Consider the following 14209-nt stretch of genomic DNA (forward strand, 5'->3'; position numbering starts at 1 on the left):
AATGTTGAAAAAAATATTCAATTTGAAAACAATTGTACTTTTCCGTCCATTACGTATACACTATTATTTTACATTTTGTTTGAATTTTTCATTGACGGATATAATCATGGTAGCGCAGCATTTATTATGGTTTACATTTTTGACCTTAGCCTTTTAGACTAATAGATTAACTTTATCGCGACTGATATATAATTTATCACATTATTTGCCTGATATCCAGTAACTACACACGCCCTTGTAATAATGTAATAATTTTGCATCATGCTACTAGTCTAATATAACATGGAGCGCCTTTCATTGGCTGTGCCGACAGGAAATCCATTGTGACATTATGATAAACAATGATATGACGTCAGGAATTGAGGAGGGACACAAAATGGCCGCCCTTGCACGATTTAATTGTTACAGTTTATACCTTTTGAAAGTGTTATAATTATTATTTTGTGTGTATCAATCAAAACAAAAAAGTGTCTTTCAATACAATGTTATATTCTGCAGTAAATTTCCTCAAAACAAGCATATATTGTGAAAGTCACAAAAAGTTGTCTGCTAATCCAAATTGTCGTCTGCTCGCTACAACATCTGTTATAAGGATTACCAATCTTGTTGCCCCAATAAATCATTGTCTCTTAATGAACTAGAGGTGTGTCGTCTCACAATAGTTAACTTTATATATAACATTCATTTTAGGGTCAGCCTTCCAGCTTAACAAAAGCAGATTTATAAGGAATATCAATCAAAATCTATAAAAATATTAACTTATGCGTATTATAAAATCTGGTACTTCATTTAAATTTATCAAATAGATCACAGTTCTGTTGCTTCAGGGTTAAGTATAAAAGGAGGATGGACTTAATTTTGAACAATTGAAATTGATGGATTTTTTTTTAATTGGGGAAAAGAAAAAGGAAAAAAGGGAGGAGGGGGTAAGTTTAAATGGGATCAATTTGTGTTTGTTACAGGAATTGATCATCTAGGTTTAAAGCTGAATGATTACAGATCATATAAAAACGATTTATTGCATTGAAAATCTGTGAAATCTAACTTGCAATATGAGCTAATAAGCCAAAAAAATTGTGGTTTTTTTTATCTAATTTATGCTATATCATCAATACTAGTATGTGCACTTTAAGAAAATTACAACTTTTTTTTCTGTAAATAACAACGCTTTTGAACAGCAAGGTTTAAGTGTTTTGTGTATCAAAAATCAGACACTTAAAATCGTCTCCGTTTTCATATTAATTTTCACATCAATCATACAACAGCTATTGAAGTTGGACAAAGGTGAAAGGTATCACAGCTTGGCGAAGGGATCAACAAATAACGCATTCACCAACGTCACAACTACGCTACATGAAATAGATCATCACATATATAGATAGCACCTGGTATGACACAGGTCAAACATATCACTTTGAAGAACTTTGCTTGGTTAGTAAGACCGGTACCATCATGGAAAATATTAATATCAGAAGGCTAAAGAAAGAACTACTGACCGTCCTGATTATCATCCAGTTATTTTGGCCACTAGTGACCACTTGTAGATGTGCAATTAAACATCCACAGCAGCTATTTTGTACATCAAATTATGGTGAGTGTTTTTGTCATTGAAACTAATCAAAGTCGGCGATTAAAAGCAGAACAAAAAACAGTCTAAATATTTTCAAATTCTTTTGGGAAACATTTTGAAAAGTAGAATTTTTTAAAACAATGTTTTAAAAATGAAAAATCTATTACCGGTAGTTAAAAAAAAAGTTGATTTTCATATAGATACTTTTATCATTATAAGTAAGTTGTGATGGATATGAGAGAAATACTGGGATGTTCCAAGGAGATCTTATATGACCTTAATCATAACTGTTGTAAATGTATATCCATCAGTACACTTACACTTAATATAATTTAAAGTGTACAAAAATCACAAAACAAAATGAAAATGAATTTTGATTTAAAAAAAGGAAAAATACCAGGTATTCCTCGTTATGAGTCATAGACTCCATTAAAGAATGGGGATAATCAGATAATGATTTTATGCATTTTATTATACTTTTTGTAACATTGATTTTATAATATTTTATTGAAATAAACAGTAATGACAGCCAAAGTTGAGGAGGTCACTTTGAATTATGTGACACAGGAAAAAGCAACAGAATTGTCTCCCCTTGGCAGCCTAGCAACTGTAACTTATTACGTTCAAGTACACCATGTATATCGGGTAAGTTTGTTATTTCAACTCTTTTATGAAAATTACCGATATTGCAATACAAAACAATTCAACAAATCGGAGGTGTTCTTCATTACTTGTTTTGTACATGCAAGCTTCTTCATGCTAATTAGGAACAAGGTCAAAAGTCATCTCCGATATTTTAGTCCTGTTTGTGTTTTACAACATGTAGAATCTAACGATTTTGTGATTCTGAAAATCTATTAAACGTTTTTTTCAGTTTGAACGAGGCAAGGGTAGGAGACGGTCCATTCCGCGTCGCACAAAAATACACACTCCGGGATCGCTGTATGATTGTCGCGCGTCACTTCAAAAAGATAAGACATACATCATATCCGGCGACGTTCGGGGAAGAAAGTTATGGGTCAACAGCTGTGACTGGGTACAAAATATGGCAACCATGACTTACTCACAGAAAATGGGACTGATGAAACTTTACGAAAAGAACTGTCGATGTCAGGTAAGCACAATAGCATGACTTGATAACTGTTTATAGAAATCACATGATTTATTGGATATATTTTTATAATTTATGATCATTTCGTTAATCAAAATAAATTAGGAAACAATGGTTTCGATCACTGCAGCATATGCTACACTAATGAATTAAGGTCAAGGTCATTCTATTGAAGAAAGTTGGTTAATATTTACCTAAGGAATAGGCTTAGTGCGTAAGGTGTTATTCAAAGGCGAATTGCATTTTTTTTTTATTTTGTAAGCTAGAATTACAATTATATTTATTCAGAATATGATAAAGAACAATTTACTGTCGATTAGTGCCACATGCTGTGAGTATTATGTCACATCTTGGTAATATTTTTTAAACATCACATTTGTCGGAAGGTGGGATTAACTGTACTCAGCCCACATCATTTTAGTATCTCGAACCCTCGTATTCAGACGGATAGTTTAATGCCCAGACACAGACAAAAGACATTTAATATTTACATCACTATATATATATACATGTTTATGTGAAGAGCAGGTGTATAGAGAATATTTTTTTCACCTACAGGTAAAGTGCTGTACAGGTTCACAATGTAAACGCAAAAAATCAGCTCGTCATAGAAACATGTGTAGGATGGACACTGGGATTTTCAGCTGTTACACAAACTATGGAATATGTGAATATGAGCAAACAAAAGGTCAAAGAGGTTGTTCGTGGAAATCAAACCCAGATATAGATCGCTGTCTTACTACCCATGGTTATCAGAGCGGTCTCTTCTGAGAATATCAGAGTACTTCGAACATTAAGGAAGAAATCTGAAAACTTTCAAAACTTGAACAGAATTTATTCTGTTCTCCAATAGAAATAGATTCTGTGATACAACAGGAAGATAACAATTAAAATGTTGTATCTTATATCACCTTCAAAGAAGGTAAAAGAATTTAAAAAAAAATGTTTTTGTACCACAGTACCATGAATAACAGTTCTATTACCGTTACTTATTCACCCCCTAAAATTCATAATGGACTGGTCAACTTTTTGATTTAGAAGAGTCAAAATGTGTTTTCAGGGGTGAATGAATTATAACATTTTAATAAGACTTGATTTCAGTGGCTTTGCCTTGTTGATACAACACATCAAATATTATATCTGATTTCAAAATCACATAGACATGCCTGTATATCCTGAAGGGCAGATAACTCTGTATTATGCAGACAGAATATTGTTCGCCTAATGATTTTTATATTTGAAATCATATCTGAAAGCTCTAGATCTATATTTGTTTGATATGACCTTCAATCTGACAGAAGTTATCGTTTAATATTTTGTTGCGTAATAAATGGTATTGTTGCAATATCGTTTTACATTTTGTTGCATAATAAATGGTATTGATTGCAGCACGTTCTGGTGTTAGAAATTACTGTATATATATATATATATATGGCAGAGTCAATGACATTTGATGTAATACTGCATCAAGCTATAACAACTGTCATCGGTGTCACTCAGATCCAAGACTACACAACAGCCTAAATGGTTTTTAAATGGCTTCATGCAAAGTTATCAGACAATTTCAAAAAAATAACTTCACATATTTGTCCTGAAACTCATAATTCAGGACAAATATTAACTGTTAAAACATAATCCATATTGACCATTCTAAAATTGAATACAGTATTTCTTATGGCAATGGAACAAATGATGCTTGACAACAGTATGATTGCTTATGTATCTTTTATCCTTTCCACAAAGGAAAATGAAAAACTAGAAAATCATGAAAATGACAACTTTTGCAAAGCACCTTCAAACCATTTGATAATGCTTCTTTATTTGTCAGTACAATAACTTGCTTCAAAAGAAAAATTCAAAATTTAAGTCATTTTGACAACTTAAAGGTCATCCCTTCAAATGCTTGAAGTGGATGGGGACCATATATGATCTAAATCTTGATTGACATTTTAGCCATTGGAAATTGACTGAGTGAAAAAGGAACAAATTTAAAATGAAAATTGTTTGCAACATGACAACAGACAAATGGAGCAGTTCAATATTAAAAGCAGGGACTGCAGACGCAGAGTGGTTAAGATGTCTCGACACATTACCACAAGCCCTCCAACTCTGAGTTGCGAGTTCGAATCCCATGTGGTCAGTTGCAAGGTACTGACTGCTGGTCGGCTGTTTTTCTTCAGGTACTCTGGCTTTCCTCCACCAACAAACCTGACATGTCCTTGACCCTGGCTGTTAATAGGATGTTAAACTAATAAAACCCAAACCCGAATACTCTGTTTTAGGCGACCTAAAATGCTACAAGCAACTCACCATTTCCTTGTGGTTGGGGTAGTAGGCCTGTTCAATAAGTGGGAAATTGTCACGACCTAGTTTCTTCTGAATTTTTATCAATTGAGAGAACTGAAATGAAAAGTTATGTTTGATTGAAATTTGATAAAGAAGTCATGCCACCCTGCTTCAACTAAGTTCTTCAATTCTTGTTAATAATTTCTCCAAATATCAAAGAGTTTTGTAGACCATGATTCCCTATTAGAGTTATGAATATGATTTTTGGAAAAGCAGACGACACTTGTATATGTCAAAACCTTTCTCCAAAATCAAAGAGTTTTGTATACCTTGATTCTCTATCAGAATTATGATTAAGATTTTTGGAAAAGCAGACGACACTTGTATATTTTGAATCTTCTCTTAAATCAAAAAGTTTTGTAGACCATGATTGTCCAGTTTATTATTATTAAGATATCAAGTAAAGCAGACGACAGTTGTGTAAGAAAATATTTCAAATCATCCGTTCTGTGTGGTGCAGTCATCAAACGTGTTAGACACCTACCACCCATGGTCGATCCTGGAAGTTATAAATAGAGTGGAGAGAGTTGACACTGGGAATGCCGCCATATTGAAATCCAATAAGTAGGTTTTTCCAGTCTTCAGAGGCATCCTTGACATTTTGTCGTATGAGCAGGAAATCAGGTTTGAAAGATCTGCAGTTAAACAAAATAGATCCGTCTTTATGAAAAAAACACACTTTTTAAAAACAGACATTTTTGGGAGAAAATTTCTACTCATTTACTTCAGCATAAAAAGTTCTATGTTGACTTTCGTTAGACCAGCTGCCCTAAATGATTTATTGAAAGTTACAGATGCCCAGTTCTATGTTTCAGCTAAACCAATCTGTTTTTATGGGAGAACCTGGCTAGATATCTGTAGATCAACACAAAAACCAATATTAATAGCTCCATGTTTAATTTACCATATTTATATATTAACATATTTTTGTGACTACTGAATTTTGCATTTTTCATGCCTGACAAGGTCATTTAAGGATGTGCCAGATGTAGACGATAGAGGAAAGCTGGAGTACCCGGAGGAAAACCACCGACCAGTGGTCAGTACCTGGCAACTACCTGACATGTGATTCAATATTGAAACATTAAATGGTTACATAACAATTAAAGATGCTCCACCGCTGACAAATGTTATTTTTTCACTATCAAAAACAGGAGCAGACGATTTAGTATTTTTCTTCAGTTACAAAAATTACTTACTTTACACCATTACCACCATTGAAAAGTTTGAGCTTCTAATTTTACTTAAAGTTTAAAATATGAAAAATAATTAATTGCATCCCGAAAAAATTCTGTGGCACTATATCCTATATGGAATGAAGTACTGATTGCACATGCACCAAAGGCGAAATAAATTATTTCATATTATTTTTTGTGTTAATTAGGCATATATTTACACAATTAAACACCAATTATTGTTCAAATGATGAATATCATTTATACTCTGTCGGCAGTGGAGCATCTTTAACACTAAGACCAAGAAAAGTTTTTGATAGATTTCAAAAAAGCAATTTCTCAAAACAAATATTAAAAAGATCAGGAAATATATTGTAACGTCCATGGCAGTTCTTTGTGTCATCATCCAGAATATGATCTACTTCATTGAAATATATCATCAGATGCCACTGAAAATGTACATCATAATCTATTTAGGTTTAAGTAAGATCATCCTGAGAACCTGCTGTCAGGTTAACTTTACAAGTACAGAGCTCTCATAAACCCACACTAACTGATTAGCCATGCTAATTGGCTTTGATTTAATTACCAAAGGCTATTTCAATTCTATTAACTAACCCATGTTTACAAAACCTAAGCCTCAGATCGATCTCGATTTTGCCGAGAACAACATCAAAGGAACATTAGCTGAAAAGAAGACATACAAACATGGCCGACCAGAGACACATTTTGATCGAGGAAACAGTCGAGGGAGAATGATGGATTGCGAGATAATATAAAATCAATGTAGAAACATGGTGGTATAGATGAGAGTATTTATGATACGCCGACCGACCCACAGGATCACCCATCTACACCAGAACTGTCGACGATTGATTGAAAAAATGTGATCCACTGAACTCATACACCAAATATGGCCAGATACACCGTACTGGGCTTCGAAGAGTCCGTCAGCACTAATAAATTTGGCCAAATACACTGTACTGAGCTTCAAAGAGTCCATCAGTTTATTCGCTTGTTTTTAATTGATAATGGTTTTCACACACCAGTGACCTTGAACATGATCACTATGCTTACCGAACCATGGCACCATGTTGATAATTGGGCAAAATTAAAGAAATGCATTAACAAAGAATGAACGTAACTTTTTCATCAGAGAAAAGGAATAACAAATTCTATAGTTTTGTTATTTTTTTTCAATATATTTACTCTCTGAATTATTCAATCAAAATCAAAAATGGGGGAAGCTGACTTATATTAAGGGACTTGATGTTGAACAGGGCTTAAATACAATTAGAACACATTGAACAGACTTTTGACCATCACTCTCAAGCTACCTGGTGATGCAATTTGCAAAAGGCACAGAAAACTGATGTACTGCAATTGGTTTAGATGTCTTAAATATATTGCAGGAAGGTATTGATAGTGACATCATGTGTTTGTATACAAATGATGACTTAAGTGTAGAACTGATTAAAATAGTCTTGTTTTAACCCCTGACACCTTAAATAAAGGTCAAGGTCATTCAATTGAACACCATTAGTATTCCTTTACCTCAGCATGCTATACAAATTGAAGTACTAAATGCACTCTTGGCTAATAAAGAGGTCTTTAAATATATTTGTCTCTCTGACAGAATTACAACTTGGAAGGAAACTTTAATGGTGTTAACTTGCTTCATCAAAATTCTCAGCATAAGTGTGTGTCAGACTTCTGAATCCATACATACGACTTCTAAATCTATTGAAGTACATCAGGTTTTTGTGCCTTTTGGTTATTGATAAGAAGACATCTAAGAAGAAAATTTTGTACCGGTCGGATATTTTGTACTTGTATTTGCATATTACAGAGTTATCTGCCCTTTCAGGAAAGTATTGATAGTGATGTCATGTTTTTGTGAGCATGACATCATACTTTTCTGAGAAAATACTGTGAATCGTGCCTGCAAAATAATTACGTATGATACCTACCAACAAGGGAGCTAACTCTGTAATATGTCAAGATGGAATAGACATATGATGGATGGCATATCAAAATATATCAAAGCTTGTGCTCCTAACTTGCCCTTTAAGCAGGTGAGCTCAAAATTGGACAACAATTTATTGTACCCTTATTCCCCATTAATCAAAGTGAAATCACATTGGTATCGAACAATTACGGACTGAAGTGTGGATACCAATACTTCTGACCTTTACGATGAATGTCACAACCATCAGACACTGAAATCCATTCGCGATTATAAAAACATTAAGTGGTCCTACCGGCTTCAGAGGTGTCACTGTGAGAGTCCCAGTTACACGATGAAGATGTTTCGGAGAAATCTTTTACAATCTCGTTATAGCAGATGTACTGTCACCATGTATATATATATATATGTCTAGTTCAACTTTACTTTTAATGATGTATGGCCAAACTCTCAATTTGTACTTTGGGCAAATTAGTTCATTAAATGAAAAACAAATTACATGTATGGGTTGATATTTTACTTAGGAGCTTAGATATGGTTATTTAAGATTGAGGCTTTCCTTAAAGTGTGCAGGGAAATGACTAAATATTAACAGCTGAAATGAAGGGACAAGGCAGGGATTGGATATTTACCTATAGGACAGAACACTGACTGGATATTTACCTACAGGACAGAACACTGACTGGATTTTTACCTACAGGACAGAGCACTGACTGGATATTTACCTACAGGACAGAACACTGACTGGATATTTACCTACAGGACAGAACACTGACTGGATATTTACCTACAGGACAGAGCACTGACTGGATATTTACCTACAGGACAGAACACTGACTGGATATTTACCTACAGGACAGAACACTGACTGGATATTTACCTACAGGACAGAACACTGACTGGATATTTACCTACAGGACAGAACACTGACTGGATATTTACCTACAGGACAGAGCACTGACTGGATATTTACCTACAGAACAGAAACACGGACAGAGCACTGACTGGATATTTACCTACAGGACAGAACACTGACTGGATATTTACCTACAGGACAGAACACTGACTGGATATTTACCTACAGGACAGAACACTGACTGGATATTTACCTACAGGACAGAACACTGACTGGATATTTACCTACAGGACAGAACACTGACTGGATATTTACCTACAGGAAAATACGCTGACTGGATATTTACCTACAGGACAGAACACTGACTGGATATTTACCTACAGGACAGAACACTGACTGGATATTTACCTACAGGACAGAACACTGACTGGATATTTACCTACAGGACAGAACACTGACTGGATATTTACCTACAGGACAGAGCACTGACTGGATATTTACCTACAGAACAGAACATTGACTGGATATTTACCTACAGGACAGAACACTGACTGGATATTTACCTACAGGACAGAACACTGACTGGATATTTACCTACAGGACAGAGCACTGACTGGATATTTACCTACAGGACAGAACACTGACTGGATATTTACCTACAGGGACAGAACACTGATTAGATATTTACCAACAGGACAAAACACTGACTGGATATTTACCTATAGGACAGAAGACTGGATATTAACCTACAGGACAGAACACTGACTGGATATTTACCAACAGGACAAAACACTGACTGGATATTTACCTATAGGACAAAACATTGACTGGATATTTACCTACAGGACAGAACACTGACTGGATATTTACCTACAGGACAGAGCACTGACTGGATATTTACCTACAGAACAGAACATTGACTGGATATTTACCTACAGGACAGAACACTGACTGGATATTTAACTACAGGACAAAACGCTGACTGGATATTTACCTATAGGACAGAGCACTGACTGGATATTTACCTACAGGACAGAACACTGACTGGATATTTACTTACAGGACAGAACACTGACTGGATATTTACCTACAGGACAGAACACTGACTGGATATTTACCTACAGGACAGAACACTGACTGGATATTTACCTACAGAACAGAACATGACTTATATTTACCTACAGGACAGAACACTGACTGGATATTTACCTACAGGACAGAACACTGACTGGATATTTACCTACAGGACAGAACACTGACTGGATATTTACCTACAGGACAGAACACTGACTGGATATTTACCTACAGGACAGAACACTGACTGGATATTTACCTACAGGACAGAACACTGACTGGATATTTACCTACAAGACAGAACACTGACTAGATATTTACCATTTAGCTACAGGCATTGGGCACTTACGGGATATTTAATTAACAACAGGGACTAGATATTTGTAGTTAAAGGCACCGGGGTACTGACTGGATATTTACAGATGGTATGGGACACTGACTGAATATTTAATAAACAATAGGGCACTGACTAGATATTTATAGTTAAAGGCACCGGGGTACTGACTGGATATTTACAGATGGTATGGGACACTGACTGAATATTTAATAAACAATAGGGCACTGACTAGATATTTATAGTTAAAGGCACCGGGGTACTGACTGGATATTTACAGAAGGTATGGGACACTGATTGAATATTTAACAAGGACATAGTCATTCAGATCCCCCGCCAATGGAGATATCAAAGCTGAAGTAAGTTTGATTATGGAGACTTATGTGTATGAAAAAAAAACAGGAAAAAGGAAGTTGAGCTAAAGAAAGATGGAGTATAATTCAAGTAGAGCGGGGCTGCAATTGTTGAATCAGGTATACAGCCTTGACATTAATATTAGACTATATACACAAAGATGGGTAGAGTTTTGCAAAGTAACATTTATCATTTACCATGATATTTTCAGCAATGTTTCCATGGTAACGTAAAAAGTGCAAAAAATGAAAACCTAAAAATAGCAAAAGGTACTACTAGACCATAAAAAGAATGTGTCTATGAGTTTCGTGGAAATATCTCTGCTGGTTTTAGAGTTATACTCCGGAAATGAACCTGCTACAAAAATATGATATTTTCAGCAATGTTTCTATGGTTACAGAAAAAAACACAAAAAGTGAAAACCTAAAAATAGCAAAAGGCACTACTAGACCATAAGAACAATGTGTCTATGAAGTTTCATGGAAATATCTCTGCTGGTTTTAGATTTGTGCTCCGGAAACGATTCTTACACAAAAATCTGCCATTTTCAGCAATGTTTCCATCGTTACAGAAAAAAGTACAAAAAGTGAAAACCTTAAAATAGCAAAAGGCACTACTAGACCATAAGACTAATGTGCCAATGGAGTTCCGTGCATATATCTCAACCGGTTTTCCAGTTATGCTGCGGAAACGAACCTGGTACAAAAATATGACATTTTCAGCAATGTTTCCATGGTTACGGAAAAAGTGCAAAAAATGAAAACCTAAAAATAGCAAAAGGCACTACAAGACCATAAGACCAATGTGTGTATGAAGTTTCGTGGAAATATCTCTACTGGTTTCAGAGTTATGCTCCGGAAAACCATTCGTACGGACGGACGGACGGAACCCATTTGTATATCCCCCGCCAACTTCGTTGGGCGGGGGATAATAAACAACAGGGCACTGACTAGATATTTATAGTTAAAGGCACCGGGGCACTGACTGGATATTTATTGAAGGTATGGGACACTGACTGAATATTTGATAACAACAGGGCACTGACTAGATATTTATAGTGAAAGGCACCGGGGCACTGACTGGATATTTATTGAAGGTATGGGACACTGACTGAATATTTAATAAACAACAGGGCACTGACTGGATATTTATTGAAGGTATGGGACAATGTCTGAATATTTCATAAACAACAGGGCACTGACTGGATATTTATAGTTAAAGGCACAGAGCACTGACTGGATATTTATTGAAGGTATGAGACACTGACTGAATATTTCATAAACGACAGGGCACTGACTAGATATTTATAGTTAAAGGCACCGGGGCACTGACTGGATATTTATTGAAGGTATGTGATACTGACTGAATATTTCATAAACAACAGGGCATTGACTAGATATTTATAGTTAAAGGCACCGGGGTACTGACTGGATATTTATTGAAGGTATGAGACACTGACTGAATATTTAATAAACAACAGGGCACTGACTAGATATTTATAGTTAAAGGCACCGGGGCATTGACTTGATATTTATTGAAGGTATGTGATACTGACTGAATATTTCATAAACAACAGGGCACTGACTAGATATTTATAGTTAAAGGCACCGGGGCACTGACTGGATATTTATTGAAGGTATGGGACACTGACTGAATATTTAATAAACAACAGGGCACTGACTGGATATTTATTGAAGGTATGGGACACTGTCTGAATATTTAATAAACAACAGGGCACTGACTGGATATTTATAGTTAAAGGCACAGAGCACTGACTGGATATTTATTGAAGGTATGGGACACTGACTGAATATTTAATAAACAACAGGGCACTGACTAGATATTTATAGTTAAAGGCACCGGGGCACTGACTGGATATTTATTGAAGGTATGTGATACTGACTGAATATTTCATAAACAACAGGGCACTGACTAGATATTTATAGTTAAAGGCACCGGGGCACTGACTGGATATTTATTGAAGGTATGGGACACTGACTGAATATTTAATAAACAACAGGGCACTGACTAGATATTTATAGTTAAAGGCACCGGGGTACTGACTGGATATTTATTGAAGGTATGGGACACTGACTGAATATTTAATAAACAACAGGGCACTGACTAGATATTTTAGTTAAAGGCACCGGGACACTGACTGGATATTTATTGAAGGTATGGGACACTGACTTAATATTTAATAAACAACAGGGCACTGACTAGATATTTATAGTTAAAGGCACCGGGGCACTGACTGGATATTTATTGAAGGTATGGGACACTGACTGAATATTTAATAAACAACAGGGCACTGACTAGATATTTATAGTTAAAGGCACCGGGGCACTGACTGGATATTTATTGAAGGTATGGGACACTGACTGAATATTTAATAAACAACAGGGCACTGACTAGATATTTATAGTTAAAGGCACAGGGCACTGACTGGATATTTATAGGTAAAGGCGCAGGGTACTGACTGGATATTTGGCTGAAGAGACAGCAGAGCACTGACTGGATAGGATAGAAGACTTATTGAATATGAAGGAACACTGTCAGGATATTTCTAGTTGAAAGCATAGGCCATACTAAGAACAAAGAAGAATGTAGAGTCAATTTCAGATTCAATATGATAAAAAGGAATAAAATATCCCCATTCATGTACCTCGTAGTCCTGCTATATGAGATTGATATTGCAGTCTCTAATTTCAGCTATAATAAATATCTGAACAACAGCTCTCCAAAAAAACATTATAAGTTCCAAGTCATATCTTCCCCATCACTGCCAATCTACATGTAGCAGTAAATCAAATTTCTCCAGCCATTCTATATTCCCTGAGCAAACGAATCCCTGACGCAGGTGGACGACAATGCCTTTTCAACATGGACGCTCTATTTGATATATGCCATTGTTCAAACAAAACAACTTTGTACAAATTAGATTTACATGAAGATTCACATTAAACAAGAAACGTAAGTCAAGATATTTGTTTAGACCATAACTTTAATGGGTTTTGTAAAAGATCCTTTTGACATTTTCATTTATTTTGTTTCACACTGCGTGGCTGATTGCGATTATACAGAGGTTTCAGAGAAAAATGATCATTGCGTTTTGATTACTGTTTTACAGTGCAAAACTCTATTTAGAACTGGATGAATAAATTAGTTTGATACGGAATGACATTTTTTGAATATTGTAAATTAGCTCATTAGATATTAATTGACCAACTGCCAGATGGTAACTAGCCATGTCGCATGCTTGCCATTCAATGTCGAAACAAATATGGGAGGAGATAAAACGCAAGTCATGTGCGGTCACTTGGTGCTTTGATTGACAGGTGGGAAAACATAATTTCTCATTCATGGCACACATATTCAAGCAATTCAATTCTTATTGGTATTAATATCAACAACGACCATATA

General features: G+C 35.3%; 2 protein-coding genes across 3 annotated transcripts in view; one reads left to right on the forward strand and one right to left on the reverse strand.

Annotated features, from left to right (window-relative positions):
• The window catches only part of LOC138304767 (synapsin-like), a 141749-nt gene that overhangs the window by 76305 nt on the left and 51235 nt on the right, over positions 1-14209 (reverse strand). For both annotated transcript variants that reach the window (XM_069245025.1, XM_069245026.1), the window contains exons 6-7: positions 5512-5662; positions 4992-5081 (exon numbers count right to left, since the gene is read on the reverse strand). In XM_069245025.1, coding sequence (XP_069101126.1) covers positions 4992-5081; positions 5512-5662 — 241 coding nt within the window. The remainder of the gene's footprint in view (positions 1-4991; positions 5082-5511; positions 5663-14209) is intronic.
• Positions 27-4064, forward strand: LOC138304769 (metalloproteinase inhibitor 3-like). The gene is made up of 4 exons (XM_069245033.1): positions 27-1591; positions 2091-2215; positions 2445-2684; positions 3240-4064. The coding sequence occupies exons 1-4, from the start codon at positions 1453-1455 to the stop codon at positions 3450-3452; spliced, it is 717 nt and encodes a 238-aa protein (XP_069101134.1). The 5' UTR covers positions 27-1452; the 3' UTR covers positions 3453-4064.

The sequence above is a fragment of the Argopecten irradians genome, chromosome 12, assembly GCF_041381155.1.
Source record: "Argopecten irradians isolate NY chromosome 12, Ai_NY, whole genome shotgun sequence".
Lineage (NCBI taxonomy): Eukaryota > Metazoa > Mollusca > Bivalvia > Pectinida > Pectinidae > Argopecten > Argopecten irradians.

What these genes read in the sequence shown, in the direction of transcription:
- LOC138304769 (XM_069245033.1), top strand. Translation starts at nt 1,453, where the DNA reads ATGGAAAATATTAATATCAGAAGGCTAAAGAAAGAACTACTGACCGTC. An exon ending in ATTTTGTACATCAAATTATG is followed by an intron (nt 1,592 to 2,090) that starts GTGAGTGTTTTT and finishes TGAAATAAACAG; the next exon opens with TAATGACAGCCAAAGTTGAG. An exon ending in AAAAGAACTGTCGATGTCAG is followed by an intron (nt 2,685 to 3,239) that starts GTAAGCACAATA and finishes TTTCACCTACAG; the next exon opens with GTAAAGTGCTGTACAGGTTC.